This window comes from Vombatus ursinus, unplaced genomic scaffold (assembly GCF_900497805.2).
Source record: "Vombatus ursinus unplaced genomic scaffold, bare-nosed wombat genome assembly UNPS02007612.1, whole genome shotgun sequence".
Classification (NCBI taxonomy): domain Eukaryota; kingdom Metazoa; phylum Chordata; class Mammalia; order Diprotodontia; family Vombatidae; genus Vombatus; species Vombatus ursinus.
The window spans coordinates 5,778,735-5,793,922 of record NW_020947390.1 but is presented as its reverse complement, the minus strand read 5'-3'; the positions used below and the strand labels follow the sequence as shown (position 1 = coordinate 5,793,922).

The 15,188-nt window shown below is 39.3% G+C and overlaps 1 protein-coding gene across 3 annotated transcripts in view; it reads left to right on the top strand.

Moving 5' to 3' along the window:
• Positions 1-15,188, top strand: part of PDGFD (platelet derived growth factor D) — a 324,207-nt gene that overhangs the window by 290,958 nt on the left and 18,061 nt on the right. For all 3 annotated transcript variants that reach the window (XM_027849566.1, XM_027849567.1, XM_027849565.1), the window contains one exon: positions 13,565-13,779. In XM_027849566.1, coding sequence (XP_027705367.1) covers positions 13,565-13,779 — 215 coding nt within the window. The remainder of the gene's footprint in view (positions 1-13,564; positions 13,780-15,188) is intronic.

Below are 15,188 nucleotides of genomic sequence, written 5' to 3'. Positions count from 1 at the left end.
ATGATAATCCTCAAGGTACTATTAATTTACTCAGTGGAGCCCCAGTGGACTAAAAATGAATGTGGCTTTCTTAACCAGGTGCTCAGTCAGTCAATAAACATTTATTAAATATCTGTTATGTGCCAGACACTGTGCTGTTCCCTGGGGATAGAAATACGAAGAAAAGAAAAGAAAAGAAAAGAAAAACAGTCAAGTGCTAGTTTGTCTTGATGAGAAGATCTGGGTCACTAAGTGTCTATATATGTATGGTGCTATGCTAAGTAAGCCCCATTAAATTAGGCTAAACACATAATCATTGCCTTCCAACACTTATTAGGAGTTTCTCCATTCCTTTAAAAGATTTTAAGAGAAAGGGAGCCCATCATCTCTGGTTTTAATGAAATCCACTCGGTTCCTTGCATGGAAAGGTATGTCATAAATGTTTATTGACTATCTATTTATTGAATTTCTCCCTTGCTGTGCCTTCTGAAAACCAAGAAATTACCATCCTGTATTGAAGTGAAAATGTTCACCCCCCCTTTAAAAATTAAACCAGCACAAGACCATCATAAAATTTAGTTTATTCCAACATTTTTAAAGAAGTCTCCACATTTTCATCATTAGATGTTATAAAAACCATCATAATAATGTACATCAAGCACTTTATAAACCTTTAAGTGCCCTTCTTTGTAGTGATTAGCTCTTACTAATACCATAATTGTTTTCATCTGAATTTCCAAATCAAAATAAGATACACACATGCTAATATGTGCTCATTTTGAGTATGGGAAATTTGATCTGAATAGTGAAATTATCATTTCCAGAAAGATAAATAAGCTACACATACATACTAATGTTAAATCTGGAAAAAAGTCTGGTAGACTTTAGCCACCTTACGAGAAAATCCTATATTTATTCAAATCTTCCCTTCTCTCTTTGAAAGTATAGATAAACTAGTGGTTACAAGCACTCAGAATGCAAGGTTGGTATATATGTATGCTTGTGTATACATATACATACACATACATATGTGTTTAAATGCACATTTATATGTGTATATTACATAATCTATACATGCATACTTGTGCATGTATGATAACATCTAGTACTTTGCACATAGGGAACAGTCAATTTGTACTTTTTTTAATAGTTACCTCTGATCAGTTTTTACGACCATGTAAAGGTTTGTGGGCTGGAGCCCAAGGAGAAAAGATTCTGAAATCAAGTCATGTTTTTATCAACAGCTTCCCCTTCCAGCTGTTGAAATCCAAGCAATTTTAGAAAGGATATCCTTAATTGGCTCAACATTTTGGACTGCTGTGGTACCTAAGCTGACCTTTTTTTTTTTTTTTTTTTTGGCTTCACCTTTATCAGGAAATAACCACATTCAGTTACCTAGCAGATAATTGCAATGAAAAGGCTGCTACTGAGCTCAGTATTTTATAAAGAAGCTGGTTAGGTGTCTTCCAAAGTCTCTGAAGGCTGGAGCTAGCTTTTAGGAATGATTACTGAATATCTTTAAGGCCATGAAGAAGTTTAATTAGGTGCTCATGCACAAGCAAGTAGCAACAGCAAAGGAAAGAAAAGGTAGACAGACTGAAGATTGATGAGATGACAGCCACAGTGAAGGTGGACTGATAAGGCATAATTTTGAGAACAGCTTGGCAAAGCTGTTTCCTTGAATTACAGAATTAACACTGAATCTGACAGAGGATGGGGATGACAATAAATGCTTTTCCATTTTCAACCTGAGGTGGTAATTTGTTAAAAGTCTTTCACAATGAATTGATGATTCATCATTCAAAAAAAAAAACCTTCATACATTAATCCATTAGCAAAAGCCTTTAAAAATGTGCACTAAAAGCCAGATAGTCACCACATTTCTCTCTTGCTAGCCCTGTGAAATATAATGCCTGGGGGGTTTTTGTTTATTTATTTTTCCCATTCCCACAAACTCCAGAGTCACTGTCTTAGAGATGACACACAACAGGGATAAACTTACCTCCTATCTCCTATCACATTTGGCATTCAAAGGCCACACTGGGCATAGTAAAGCCTATTTCCAAGACATTCCAAGAATCCAGGGGCAGAAGCCTAGGGAAGGAATAGAAGTGGGTAATACATGCCTCAGTGTAGTAGGAATCCCTCATTGTAGCTTAAATTCTAACTCTCAGCTAGCTCAGCCACCAGCCTCAGGTTTGATCATCTCAGAAAGGACAACTGCGGGGCAGCTAGGTGGTGCAGTAGATACAGCACCGGCCCTGGATTCAGGAGAACCTGAGTTCAAGTCCAGCCTCAGACACATGACACTTACTAGCTGTGTGACCCTGGGCAAGTCACTTAACCCCAATTGCCTCACCAAAAAAAAAAAAGAAAGAAAGAAAGGACAACTGCAAGAACTCCTATTTGATCTGCCTTCCTCAGAATTGTCTGCCCCAATCCAACCTCTCCATATCTGCCAAAATGATTTTCCTAAAAGGCAAGTCTGATCAGGTCACAGTCCCTCCCACCACTCCCAAAACTCCAGTGGTTCTCTTGCCTCTAGGATCAAAAATTAACTCCTATGTATGACATTTCAGACTCTCCACAATCTGGTCCCTTCCAACCTTTCCAGTCCTTGTATAGTTTGCTGTCTTCTCCCTCTGCATTCTAGACATACTGGCCCACTTACTTCCCACAACTCTGTGCCTTTGCACTGAATGTTCCCCATGTATGGAATGTTACCTAGACCTCTTAGAACCACTGGTCACTTTCAAGACTGGGTTCAAGTTCCACTTTCATCATAAAAACCTTCTGTGGTCTCCCCTGTTGGTGGTGCCCTCCCTCCCCAAACTACCTTATATTCACTTTGTAGATATTCTCTATACACTCATATGGGAACATACTTTCTTCTCTATTAGAATGAAAAGTCCTTAAGGGCAAGAATTATTTCACTTCTGTCTTTGCATTCACAGCAATTAGCACAGAGTAATCATTTAATAGAGGCAGCTAGGTGGCAGTGGACAGAGCACCAGGCCTGGAGTCAGGAAGACCTGAGTTCAAATCCAGCCTCAAATACTTATTGGCTATGTGATCCTGTAAGTGAGCAAGTCATTTAACCCTGTTTTCCTCAATTTCCTCATCTGTCAAATGAACTGGAGAAGGATATGGCAAACCACTCCAGCATCTTTGCCAAGAAAACCTCAAATGGGGGTCATGAAAAGTCGGACACGACTGAAACGACTGAACAACAACAATAACCATTTAATAAGTGTTTGTTGAATTGAGAGAGTGAGTGAATATGTGAAGTGGAAAGAACCCCTGGTTTGGAGTCAGAAGATCTGGGTTCAAATCCAGCATCAGCCTGTATGACCCTCGGTAATTCATTTAACCTCTCTGGGCCTCAGTTTTCTCATATTTAAAATAAGGGGATTAGACTAGATGATTATTAAGGTCTCTCCAAGCTCTAAGTCTATAAAATGTTATCATAAAACCTTTCTAAGTCAGATTTTTTTTTCTGGGTAACCTCTAAGACATGGGGATTTCATGTAGCATTTTTTTTACATAGTGAAGAGAATGTGCAGGGCAAAGTTTCTATGCAGTTCTTTCATTTGTTTGTCTATATATAGTGATCATTTGTCACCAGGAACTTTGAGGTTAATATAGAAACTGAACTAGATATCTCCTACTTTGAATAAGCTACCTTGGGAAGTAATGGGTTCCCCATCACTGTAAGTGTTCAGACAGAGGAGGATCACTTGTTGGCAATCAGAGATCCATATATTTAGAGGTAGGAAAAGACTTCTGAGTGATTCTGTCAATCTCCTGTCATTTATTAAGCACCTGTTATGTGCCAGAAATTGTGCTAAGTACAAAGAAAGACAAAAGGCAGTCCCTGATCTCAAGCTGTTCACAATCTAATGAGAAAGACAACATGAAAACAACCATATACTAACAAGATATAGACAGGATAAATAGAGGATAATGTCAGAGACAAGGTGCTAATGTAAAGGATTGAGAAAGGCTTTTTGCAGAAGGTAGGACTTTAACTAATATTTGAAGGAAGCCAGGAAAGCTAGGAGGGGAATATGAGGAGGAAGAGCATGCCAGGCATAGAGGGTGGCTGGGGAAAATTCTTAGAGTCAGAGGATGAAATGTCACGTACAAGGAACAGGAAGGTGGCTAGTTAGTGTCACCTGACCACAGAATATGTAGAGGGGAGCCAAGCATAGGAAGATAGGAAGGGGGCAAATTAGGAAGGGCTTTAATAATCAAACAGAAGACTATATTTGGGCCCAAAATGATATGGAGCCAATGGAGTTTATTGACTAGGTGATATAGTCTGACTTATATGAGTGAGATATCCAGGATGATATCTAAGTTACAAGCCTGAGTGACTGGAAGAATGGTGGTGCCCTCAACAGTAATACAAAAATTTGGAAGAGGAAAATTTCCTAGAAGGGGTGTGGGGAGTGTGAGTTCATACTTAGACATATTGAGTCTAATTCAAGATGTCTAATAGTCAGTTGGAGATGTGAGAATGGAGGTCAGGAGAGAGGTAATTGTTGTTGTTCAGCCATTTTTAGTCATGTCCAACTCCTCATGACCCCATCTGGGGTTTTCTTGACAAAGATACTGGAGTAGTTTTCCATTTCTTTCTCCAGCTTATCTTAAAGATGAGAAAACTGAGGCAAACAGGTCTATGTGACTTGCCCAGGGTCACAGCTAGTGTCAGAGGCCAGATTTGAACCCCAAGAGAGGTTAGGGCTGAACAAGAAGATCTGAGAGTCATCTGCATAGAAATAATAATTGAAAACATGAGAGCTGATAAGATCACTTTGTGAAATAATCCAACCTCCTCAATCTATAACTGAGGAAAGTAAGCCATAGGGAAGTTCAATGATTTACTTAAGGTCAGGTTGTTTGGCTTGAGTCAGTGTTCATTCTAGATATATTTGCATGTACGTATTGTTTCCCATACTAAATTGTGAATTCTTCAAGGGCAAAGCTTGTTTTTGGCTTTCTTTATGTCCCTAAAGCTTCAAGTGCCTGTGATATAGCAGGTGCTTAATAAATGCTTGTTGACTTGAATAGACTGAATCATTTTAGAGAGGAAATGCTTTCCTGTATGGATTGATTGAGATGGCACAATACACTGGCTATATTGCGTGATACATTGTTGATGCAGTCACCAAAAATAATAGCTCTCAGTCCTCCCCATCTAACAGGAGGTCCCTCAGCTTCTCTCATATCCTCTCCAAACTTTATCACCCATTTTGCTCTCCTTTCCACCTGTCTCAGCAAGAGGCATCCCAATTATTTGTTCAGGTGATTCCTTCTATCTGTAATTCTGTCTTTCCACCTCTTTCAGGGCCTTGTGCCAGATGTCATATACTCTTTCTTTTGCCTTTTTAGGCTCTCCCTGTGCACCAGGACTTGTTCATCTGCATAACACATGCCATGTCTCCTTATTCCTTAAGGAAAATGGCAAAAAAAAAACCCTTCTTTTGACCTTTCCACTTCCTCCAGCTACTATCCAACTTCTCCCATTCCCTTCACTGCTAAACTTAAAAATGTTATTTTTATCTGATACCTCCATTTCCTTGCTATCTTCTCTACTCAACCTCTTTGAATCTTGCTTCTGCTCCCACTATGACAGTCAAACTGTTGTCTAAAAGTTCATCACTGAGGAAGCCTTGAATCAATCTTTGTTCTCCTTGACCCTGCTGAAGCATTGGACATTTGCTTACCTAATCCTCCACAATATACTCTCTTCTCTTAACTTATGGAACAGCATACTATTCCAACTTTCCTCCCACTTTTCTAACTGTTCTTTCTCTGTCTCCTCCATTCGCTTTTTCCTATTCTAGGTTCCTTTATGTGGGCATGCCTCTACGTTCTATCCTCAGATCTCTTTTCTTCTCTTTACATGTTCATGGGATAACAGAATTCAGAGTTGGAAAGGACCTCACACAGCAACTAGTCCAATCCCACCCTTCATTTTAAGAATTAATTTTTTTAAATTTTTTATTTTTAGGAAATTGGGGTTAAGTGACTTGCCCAGAGTCACACAGCTAGTAAGTGTCAAGTGTTTGGTCTGAGGCTGGATTTGAACTCAGGTCCTTCTGACTCCAGGGCTGGTGCTCTATCCACTGTGCCACCTAGCTGCCCCTCACCCTTCATTTTAAAAACAGGAAAACTCAGCCTTAAGAGTTGAAATGGCTCATCCAAGATCCATATAAAAATCATGTGTGTCCCTCTCATATGCAAAGGTATTGCTTTATTTTATATAAATGTTTGTCTGGCTAGGGAACCAACATTTTAGAAATGTTCTTCCATTCATAATGAATCTTTTTTTTTTAAAGCCATGCATCTTCTAGTATCATGGCTGCTTTTTTTTCATTTTCTTATCCCTTCATCTGCTGCTAATCATTACTCACACAAAGACTACCACAGGAATCATCTAGTATCCCATGGGTTTTAAAGGGACTTAGCACCATAGGTTAAGGTCAAACTAGGACTTTTGCTTGTCAGCCAATTTTGTATAACAGCTCACCTAAATTAAAAATGCATCAAAATGATATGGTTTCTATTACAATGTGCCCCAGATTATATGCCCTATAAAATATTCTATGTTCTGTCTCGGAAATTTAATTTACTCCCATGGTTTCAATGGTAACCTCTACACAAATGATTTCTAAATCTATGTATCAAGCCTCAGTCTCTTTCTGGATTCCTGAAGGGCATCTCCACTGGATATCCTACTGCCACTTCAAACTCAGTATTTCTAAAGCCAAGATCATTAGATTTTCTTCTTATATCTGCTCTTCCTTCTGAGTTCATTATTCCTATGGTACTCATAAAATCAGATATCTTATATAAAGCACTTTGCAAACTTTAAAGTGTTCTATAAATACCAACTATTGTTGCTGGGCAGCTAGGTGGTGTAGTAGATAGAGCTCCAGGCCTTGAGTCAGACTAATCTCTTGGAGTTCAAACCAAGCCTCACACACTTATTAGCTGTGTGACCCTGGGCAAGTCACTTAACACTGTCTCAGTTTCCTCATCTCTAAAATGAGCTGGAGAAGGAAATGGCAAACTACCCTAGTAACTTTGCCAAGAAAACCCCAAATGGGCTCATGAAGAGTCACATACAACTGGAAAATGACTAAATGACAAAATTGTTGTTGTCATGATTATCATCCAAATGGTTATCAAGTTCCATTGATTTATTCTACTTCCATAGTATCTGTCAAGACCCACTAGTACTCTGCTAACACGAGTTCCCATCACCACCTTCCTAGACTATTGCTGATCAATAGATTTTCTCATCACCACCCTTGCCTGGTCCCAATCCATCTTTCACAGAGCTGCCAGAATTATATAATGCACAGATCTGGCCATGTCTCTCATTTGCAGAAACCCCTTCACTATTGGTTCACTATTGGATACTCAGCAAACTCTTTAACCTGTCCTAGACTCTTCACAAACTTGTACCATTCTACTTTTCTAGCCTTATCTTGTAGTTCTGTCAAATTTTTCTTTACTTTCACTAAAGAGAACTACTTCCTGTGTTTTCCACAAAGACCTTATACTTTACTACTTGACTGCTTTTTTTCTTATTGCTCCTTTTTCGTTCCCTCTGTTGAAATCCTACTCATTCTTTAAAACCCAGCTCAAATGCCAATTCCACTATAATTTTTTTCCCTGATCTCCCCAGTTGATGGAATAGCAACAATAATTATTATTATTGCTAATAATGATGATGATGATGATGATGATAACGTACATTTGTATAGTGTTGAAGTTTATAAAGCATTTTACATAAATTATCTCATTTGGGCCTCACAACACCTCTATGAGATAGGTACCATAGGGATTACTATCCCCATTTTACAAGTGGAAGTTAAGTGACTCATCTTTGGTCATACAACCTGTAAGTTTTAGAGACAAGATTCAAGCTCAGATATTTCTGACTTCCACTCTGCTGTGTTACAGGGCATTACAGTGTTTCTCGCTCGCAGTTCACATAGCCGTTGTAGCCTTTTAATGCTTTGAACATGTATTAATTCATTCTACTACTACAGACAATTGGTATATTGTAACTCACAAAAGATTACATGCTCTCAGAAGTTAGGGACAATGTCTGATATAAACTTTGTATCTCCTCCAAAGCCCAGCGCAGTCATCTTCTACATGGTAGGGGCCCAATAGTGTAGTTCATTCCTAATAGAATAAAAGGTAAGCTAGGTAGTACAGTGGATATAGCACCAGGCCTAGAGTCAGGAAGATCTGAGTTCAAATCTGGCCTCAAACACTTACTAGCTATGTGATCCTGAACACGTCACTTAACCCCTATTTGCTTCAGTTCTTATCTATCTGTAAAATGGGCACACCCTGGAGAAGGAAATGGCAACCCACCCCAGTATCTTTGCAAAAAACAAACAAACAAACAAACAAACAAACATGGATGATGTCCATGAGGCCATATGGAGTTGGAGGCTACTGAACAACTCCCTTGTTGAGTTGACTTGCATCAGACACTTAACAAAACAGGCCATTTGAGCAGGGAGGTAGTGGCAAGCTGTGCTCAGTACCTTCTTTAAAGGCTTTAGGCCAAGGTTAATTTACTAAGGATTTTGAATTTACTGAGGATTAACAATCATAGATTGAGCTGGAAGGAACTGTAGAGGTCACCTAGTCCTAACTCTTCACTTTACAGATGAGAAAACTGAGGCATAAAGAGGTTAAAAGTACTTTAGAAGGTTATCAGATACCTTCCCCAGCCTCCCCATGTCCTCCACTTTAAAGTCTCCTTTTTTGTGTGTTGGTTTCCCTCATCAGATTATAAATTCCTTGAGGGCAGGAATTGTCTTTCTTTTTTTCTTATTTGTATCCCCAGCATTTAACTAGTGCTTGTAATATAGCAGACACTTAATAAACGTTGATTGACTTACTGACTGAAGTGACCTGCTTAGGGTCACATAATGAATAACTGTCTGAGGCAAACATCAAAACCACAGCTCCATTCATTTCACCGTGCTGACTATCTGCCAGGGACCAGAAGAAAGCAACCTAATCATCTTTCTTTCCCAAGCCCAATCCCTACTGTATCAGAAAAATATGAATAAACGAAACAAGAAATGTTTCTCCCATATAATTGTTCTTGTTACATTCCCAATCAAGTGTTAGTAACCCAGCAAGTCCATCTAAGCTGACGTGCACAGCCACACAGATGTTCTGACTGTAGTTTGAAGCTGCAGATGAAAAGTAGAAATGGCACTGTCCGTCATATCATGCAATCTGTTGCAGAAAATCTCTAAAAGAAAACCTGTGAATAGCATATACATACATTTTCAGCTTTCCTAACAGGATGTCAGTTCTTAACCAAAAATACCCAACTGGTGCTTACAGATGCCTCTGAAAATCAGACTTCAAAATCAGAATGACAGTCAACTAGTAACTGTAGAGCTGCATACACCTTAGCAAAATGGGAGAAATTAGCTGAAAATAATGAACCTCTTAATTAGATAGGAGTATCTCTGCTGATCTATAATGCCGAACTCTATAGATTAAAGCATGCATTCTATCTGAGTTTGCACAGCAGTTTCTCTCCTTCCCAGGAGGCTCATCCCCGTGTTATTCGTATTTCAGTGCCTCCCCGCCCCCCACATGAAGGAACTGGAAAGACCTAATTGCTATACTGCTTCATGCCTGGCTCCCTGCTCTGGTGCACTGCTTAATCAGTCTCCTTTGACTAAAAATCCAATATCTCCAGCAAAAAGTCTATCATAATGCTTTGAAGTTATTTGCATCCAGCCAGAAGAACCTTTTAGTTCTAGTTCTAAATTAAGTACCTCAGTGGTTTCAATCCCCTGATCACTAAGTCAGTTGGATTTCATACCAATCACACCGGGCCTCAGCTACTTTTTAGTCACATCAGTGAATTGGTGCACGAAACTGACTGTATTGTAAATATCTTCGTTGTGTCGGATGAGGAAGGGAACTGATTCCAGGACAGTAAAACAGTTGTACAACCAATCACGGAAAGCTGCGTTTCTCAGTTTTCAGAGGGAGGAGTTCTTTTGGAAAAGCACATTTGCTGAAATCAAATTATATAGAGTGCAGCTTGTCATGTCCTTGGATATGCACTGGGGGGTCAAAATGCATACCTGAAGCGGAAATACATACTGGCCATTGTACTTGCCTGGCTGGCCCTGTCTAGGGAGGGATCTAAGCACTGCCCCTCCCCACCTTCATCCAAGCTATGAAGAGATTGCCCTGCCCGGCTAATAGCATTTCTTCATTTCACAAAGTTATCCAAATGTATTCCAATAATCATAGCCAATGGATTTGGTCCACTCTATCAGCCCCTTACACAAACCTCATAACCTACGGCCAGCAGCAAAAGTGAGCATCAGTATTTATCTCAAGGTGACACTTGTAATGGATGATTGCGGCACTTCTTAATCCATTTATGTAATCCTTGCTGCTGGCTTGCAGTTATTTTCAGGGCTTTTGCTGCGATAAAATGGTTCCTTTCCCAAGACAGAGTTCATTCAATTTAAGTCTGGATTGATTACAGCTAGACTACGGCATGTCTTTACTCAAGGGGGCAAAAACAGAAACAAAACAATGAATTATGTAAAATAAGTATTTTGTTCTTATTGAGCCCCTGTGGTATCCTGGACTTGGTGTATCACAGGGCAAGTTATACAGTCCCTACTTTTGCCAATGATGTAGCCCCATGACATATTACCAGATACCAAAAGTCACTTGTTTACCCCAAACACAATAAACACAAATGTGTGTATATGTATACATGTGTATGTATGTGTGTATATTATGTAATGTATATACATACACACACATACATATATGTGTGTATGTGTGTATGTATGCATATATATGTGCTTGTGTATAGCTTTCATTTAATATCACAGATAGATTTCTTGGACTCTCCATATTAATAAAGGGAGGTACTGTGGTACAGTGGAAACAGGGTGGCATCTGTAATCAGAGAGCATGGGTTTAAATCCCTGTTCTGCTACTTGTTACCTATGTGACCTCAGGCAATTCATTTAATCCCTCTGGGCCTCCTTTTCCCCATTAGTGAAATAAAGGGATTGAACAAATTGACCTCTTAGATCCCTTCCCACTCCAAATCTATGAACCTATGAACTTAGGGAGGAAGACAAAAGCTGATCTCCGTACTTTCCTTTTTCTTTATTTTCCTATGCCATCTTCTCTTTTAACAATAAAAGGTCGTTATAGGACAGTAAATTTAGAGAAGTCCATTTTCTGTGCATGTTTTCAATGATGCTAGTGACTTCAGCAGCATTACAAATAAAGGGGCAACTGACCATGAAGCATTTATAGGATTTAGAACTAGAGTTGAAGTCAATTCAGTGAACATTTGCTGATTACATACTATGTGCAAAGCCCTGGGAGAGACCTGAGACAGTGTCATTATTTCACAAGTGAAGAAATTGAAGACTTGCCCAAGGTGACAGAAGTAATGGGTAGCAGAGCTAGGATCTGAACCCACGTCTTCTGGCTCCTCTTCTAGTGCCCTCTTCACTACATCACTCTTGAGCATCCAGTACCTAGAATAATGCCTGGCACATAGTAGGCACTTAATAAATGTTTGTGGATTGAAAGAACATGTAAAAACAGATCTCAAAGAGATGAGTCTTGACTTTTACCCTGGGTCCTGGGAAATAATCCATTTCTTCCTGCCTAAGGAGAAAACTGTCTAAAACCTGACCACCCTGAGATACTCTAGCATTGGAGCTAGAGATTAGACCATGTTTCAAGGATGCCTCAGGTCATAGAATCTTTAAATTATAGATCTAGAACTGGAAGGAAATACAAAGGTCATCTAGTCTAACTCTCTGCTCCCCTCCACCTCCTTATTTTGTAGCTGCATAAACTGAGGCCAGGAAGATTCAGTGACCAGCCGAAAGTCAGATTGAGAATGTCAGAGATGGCAACCAATGGCCAACCCATATCACCAAATTTTGTGCATTCTTTGAATGGGGTTCCTTCCTCCCTAGAAATGCATCCAGACTTTTTATCACTGCTTAAGTGAATTGCATTAAGGAATGGTGACTACATCCAGTGGAATTCAAGTGGAATTACTCCCAATATTTTTCTCGTAGGAATATTTGAAATCACATCCCTATCTCCAAAGGTTTTAGGTGGATGAATGGATGGATGCGATGGATGGATGGATGAAGGGACAAAAGTGTATGTTTCAACATTTTAAGACTATGGGTTGAAAAATATTGAAACAGAAAATAATTTTATTTCACATAAATAAATCACTTTGATCAGTTCAGGAGTTTGGAGAATTGTTTCTTAGTAGACACAACTACCCCCAAACAGCTGAGGCTGTTAGCCAAAATTAATAAATGACTCCATTTGTATGTATGAATGGTGACTCATCACATTAACAAATGCAGGAGTTATTGATCAATTGCTTCCTGTAAAGCCAGCGGAGTGCAGGTACACACACACACACACACACACACACACACACACACACGCACACACACCCTTTGCTGCAGCCATCTCCCTACCTCTGTTCTCATTGGACACATAACTTCATCCCTTCAGATTCAGGCTCTCCCTTCCCTCCAAGGTGACAATTAAATGGACAAGCTAATTATACTGATGTACTAATAGAAAAAGGCTTGAAGAACTCCTCAGGATCCTCCCTTCTATTACTATACCTCAGTGTGGTGGGCAGGGAAAGATCTTGATCCATGCCTTTGGATTTCAGACCTTTCTTTTCTATTTGTATATCCAACACTTGGCACAATGCTTGGTACATGGTAGGCATTTAATAAATGCCTTTCATTTCTATTTCCCCCATATTCATTGTAGCAAGGGGTCTTAATGAAGGCATTGACATGATAGAAACTTGTATTTCCAAATAAAATAAATATATAAACCAGTACACACAGGTAGATATAAAACATTATTAAGGGAACCCCATGTGGAAATCCCTTCTACCTGTTCTGATCAGCAATACATCTATATATTATAACTTCTAATATTATAAGGAGTGATCTAGGACCCCTGAAAGGTTAAGTGACTTGTCTACAATCACATAGTTAATATGTTTCAAAGTCAGGACTTGAATTCAGGTCTTCCTGACCTAAGGCTCACTCTTTATCTAAAATATGACTTTTCTCCCTTAAAAAAATAATCAAGTTCCCTCCTAAAATGATCTCAGTATAATTTCTACTATCTATAGATTGTGGTAAAGCATTTCAAAAATTAGCAATTTTCATTTTGCCTTTTTTTTAAACTTTGCATTGCAGAGTAAGTCATCTCCACCACACCCCCAAACGCAACCACACCCCCCAGAAAAAATTTATTGGATGAAAAATGACTTAAAAAATTTGAGCCTGTTACAGATCTTGGCCAAGCTTTTTATTATTTTTAGAGGGCAGATAAGATCCTGAGAGAAATAAGTCTTATTTGTTAGGTGTGTAGAATAGTGGGCTTGCATCCAAGGACTGAACTGGCCCTCTAGACACACATGCTTTCACTTGCATTCTTAAAATACATGTACACACATATGTTGTTTGCTTTGCAGTGGACCTGGACCGGCTGAATGATGATGTCAAACGCTACAGTTGCACCCCAAGGAACTACTCTGTCAATTTGAGAGAGGAGCTCAGGTTGACCAATGTCGTTTTCTTTCCACGATGCCTTCTCGTCCAGCGCTGTGGTGGGAACTGTGGCTGTGGATCTAACAACTGGAAATCCTGCACCTGCACTTCAGGGAAGACTGTGAAAAAGTACCATGAGGTATTTCCTCAGGGCCTTTCTTTGTTGGGATGCTGGGCTCTGCTCTTTTCATCTATATCAATCATGAAGAGAGCATGGAATGATAGAGTGCTCTGACTCACATTATCACTCACTTTAACTTCTGGGGATCTCCACAGATTACTTTGGGTCCCTCCTGGAAGACATCATTTGTCTCTTTATTTCTAGGATGTCACTGCAACTTCTAGGCTCTTAGAAGCAATGGGCAATATCCAAACTTTTGTTCATTAAGTCTAACACTAAGCACAATGAAGACTACAGAGATAAGTCACCAGTGAGACCTTTGCTCACTCTGGATGTACTTTCAATATCAAAAAAAAAAAAATAACATCTTACTTTATAATAGGAACTGGGGATAGGGACTGGACCTACAATTTCACTATGATGAACTCCCTAGTGAGAGAACTCCCCCTACCAGTGCAGTTGATTCTACAACCTTTAGTCTTAGAGAGTTGCCTCAATGGAACAGAGAAAGGTTAAATGACTTTGCTAGAATCACAGAGCTAGTATGTGTTAAAGGTGGGACTTGAACTCTGGTCTTCCTGGCTTCAAGTGTGGCTCACTGTTCACTGTCACACTATTTTATCACAAGAAAAGTGTTAGCTTTTGGAGATCTGATTTGCTGTGAGTTGATAAGTTCTTCCTAGCCTCTAAGGAAACATAGAAGACCCCAGATTAGTTCAGATAATGTTTTCTGTCCTCAAAAAGTCTTCTAAGTATATGAAAATGAGGTTGCAGATGAATATGATTATGTTTGGTTTACTTAGGAGTAACCACATTATTTCAGGCTCTATCAGACGTTGCTAGTTTGTTATTTTCTTGGCCAAAATAATGTCTACTTCACCCCACAGTTTTCCAAGGCAGACACTCATATCCAGAGAATGCAAAGGTTTGTCCAGCCATTTGCCAATCTTTGTTCTTCATTGCACTTTATGACTTAATGAACTCAGAATTGGATGCTGTCCTTCACTTCTAAGAACCTGGATTTTGTGGCATTTAGTCATACCCTGAGGATAAAAATCCAGTCAGAGCTGGAACTAAAATAATCTGTGAAATAACCATGTCTCAAGTTGGTAATAAATTTGAGTTATAGCCCTCAGTGCCCAGGACTTTGATGTTATTGTACAGGCTTATTTTCATTTATATTCCATCCCCAGTCACCAGAGTATCATAGAATCCTAGAATGTTAGAGCTGGAATGAACTTGAGAAATTCTGGAACCCACCCCATTCATTATAAATATGGAGAAACTTGGGCCCATTGAGGTGAAATTATTGGCTCAAAGTGACAGAGCTAGTTGACGGAAGAACTAGAACTGGTTCTCAGGTGCTAAACACTCTTTAACGTGTGTGTGTGTGTGTGTGTGTGTGTGTGTGTGTGTGTGTGTGTGTG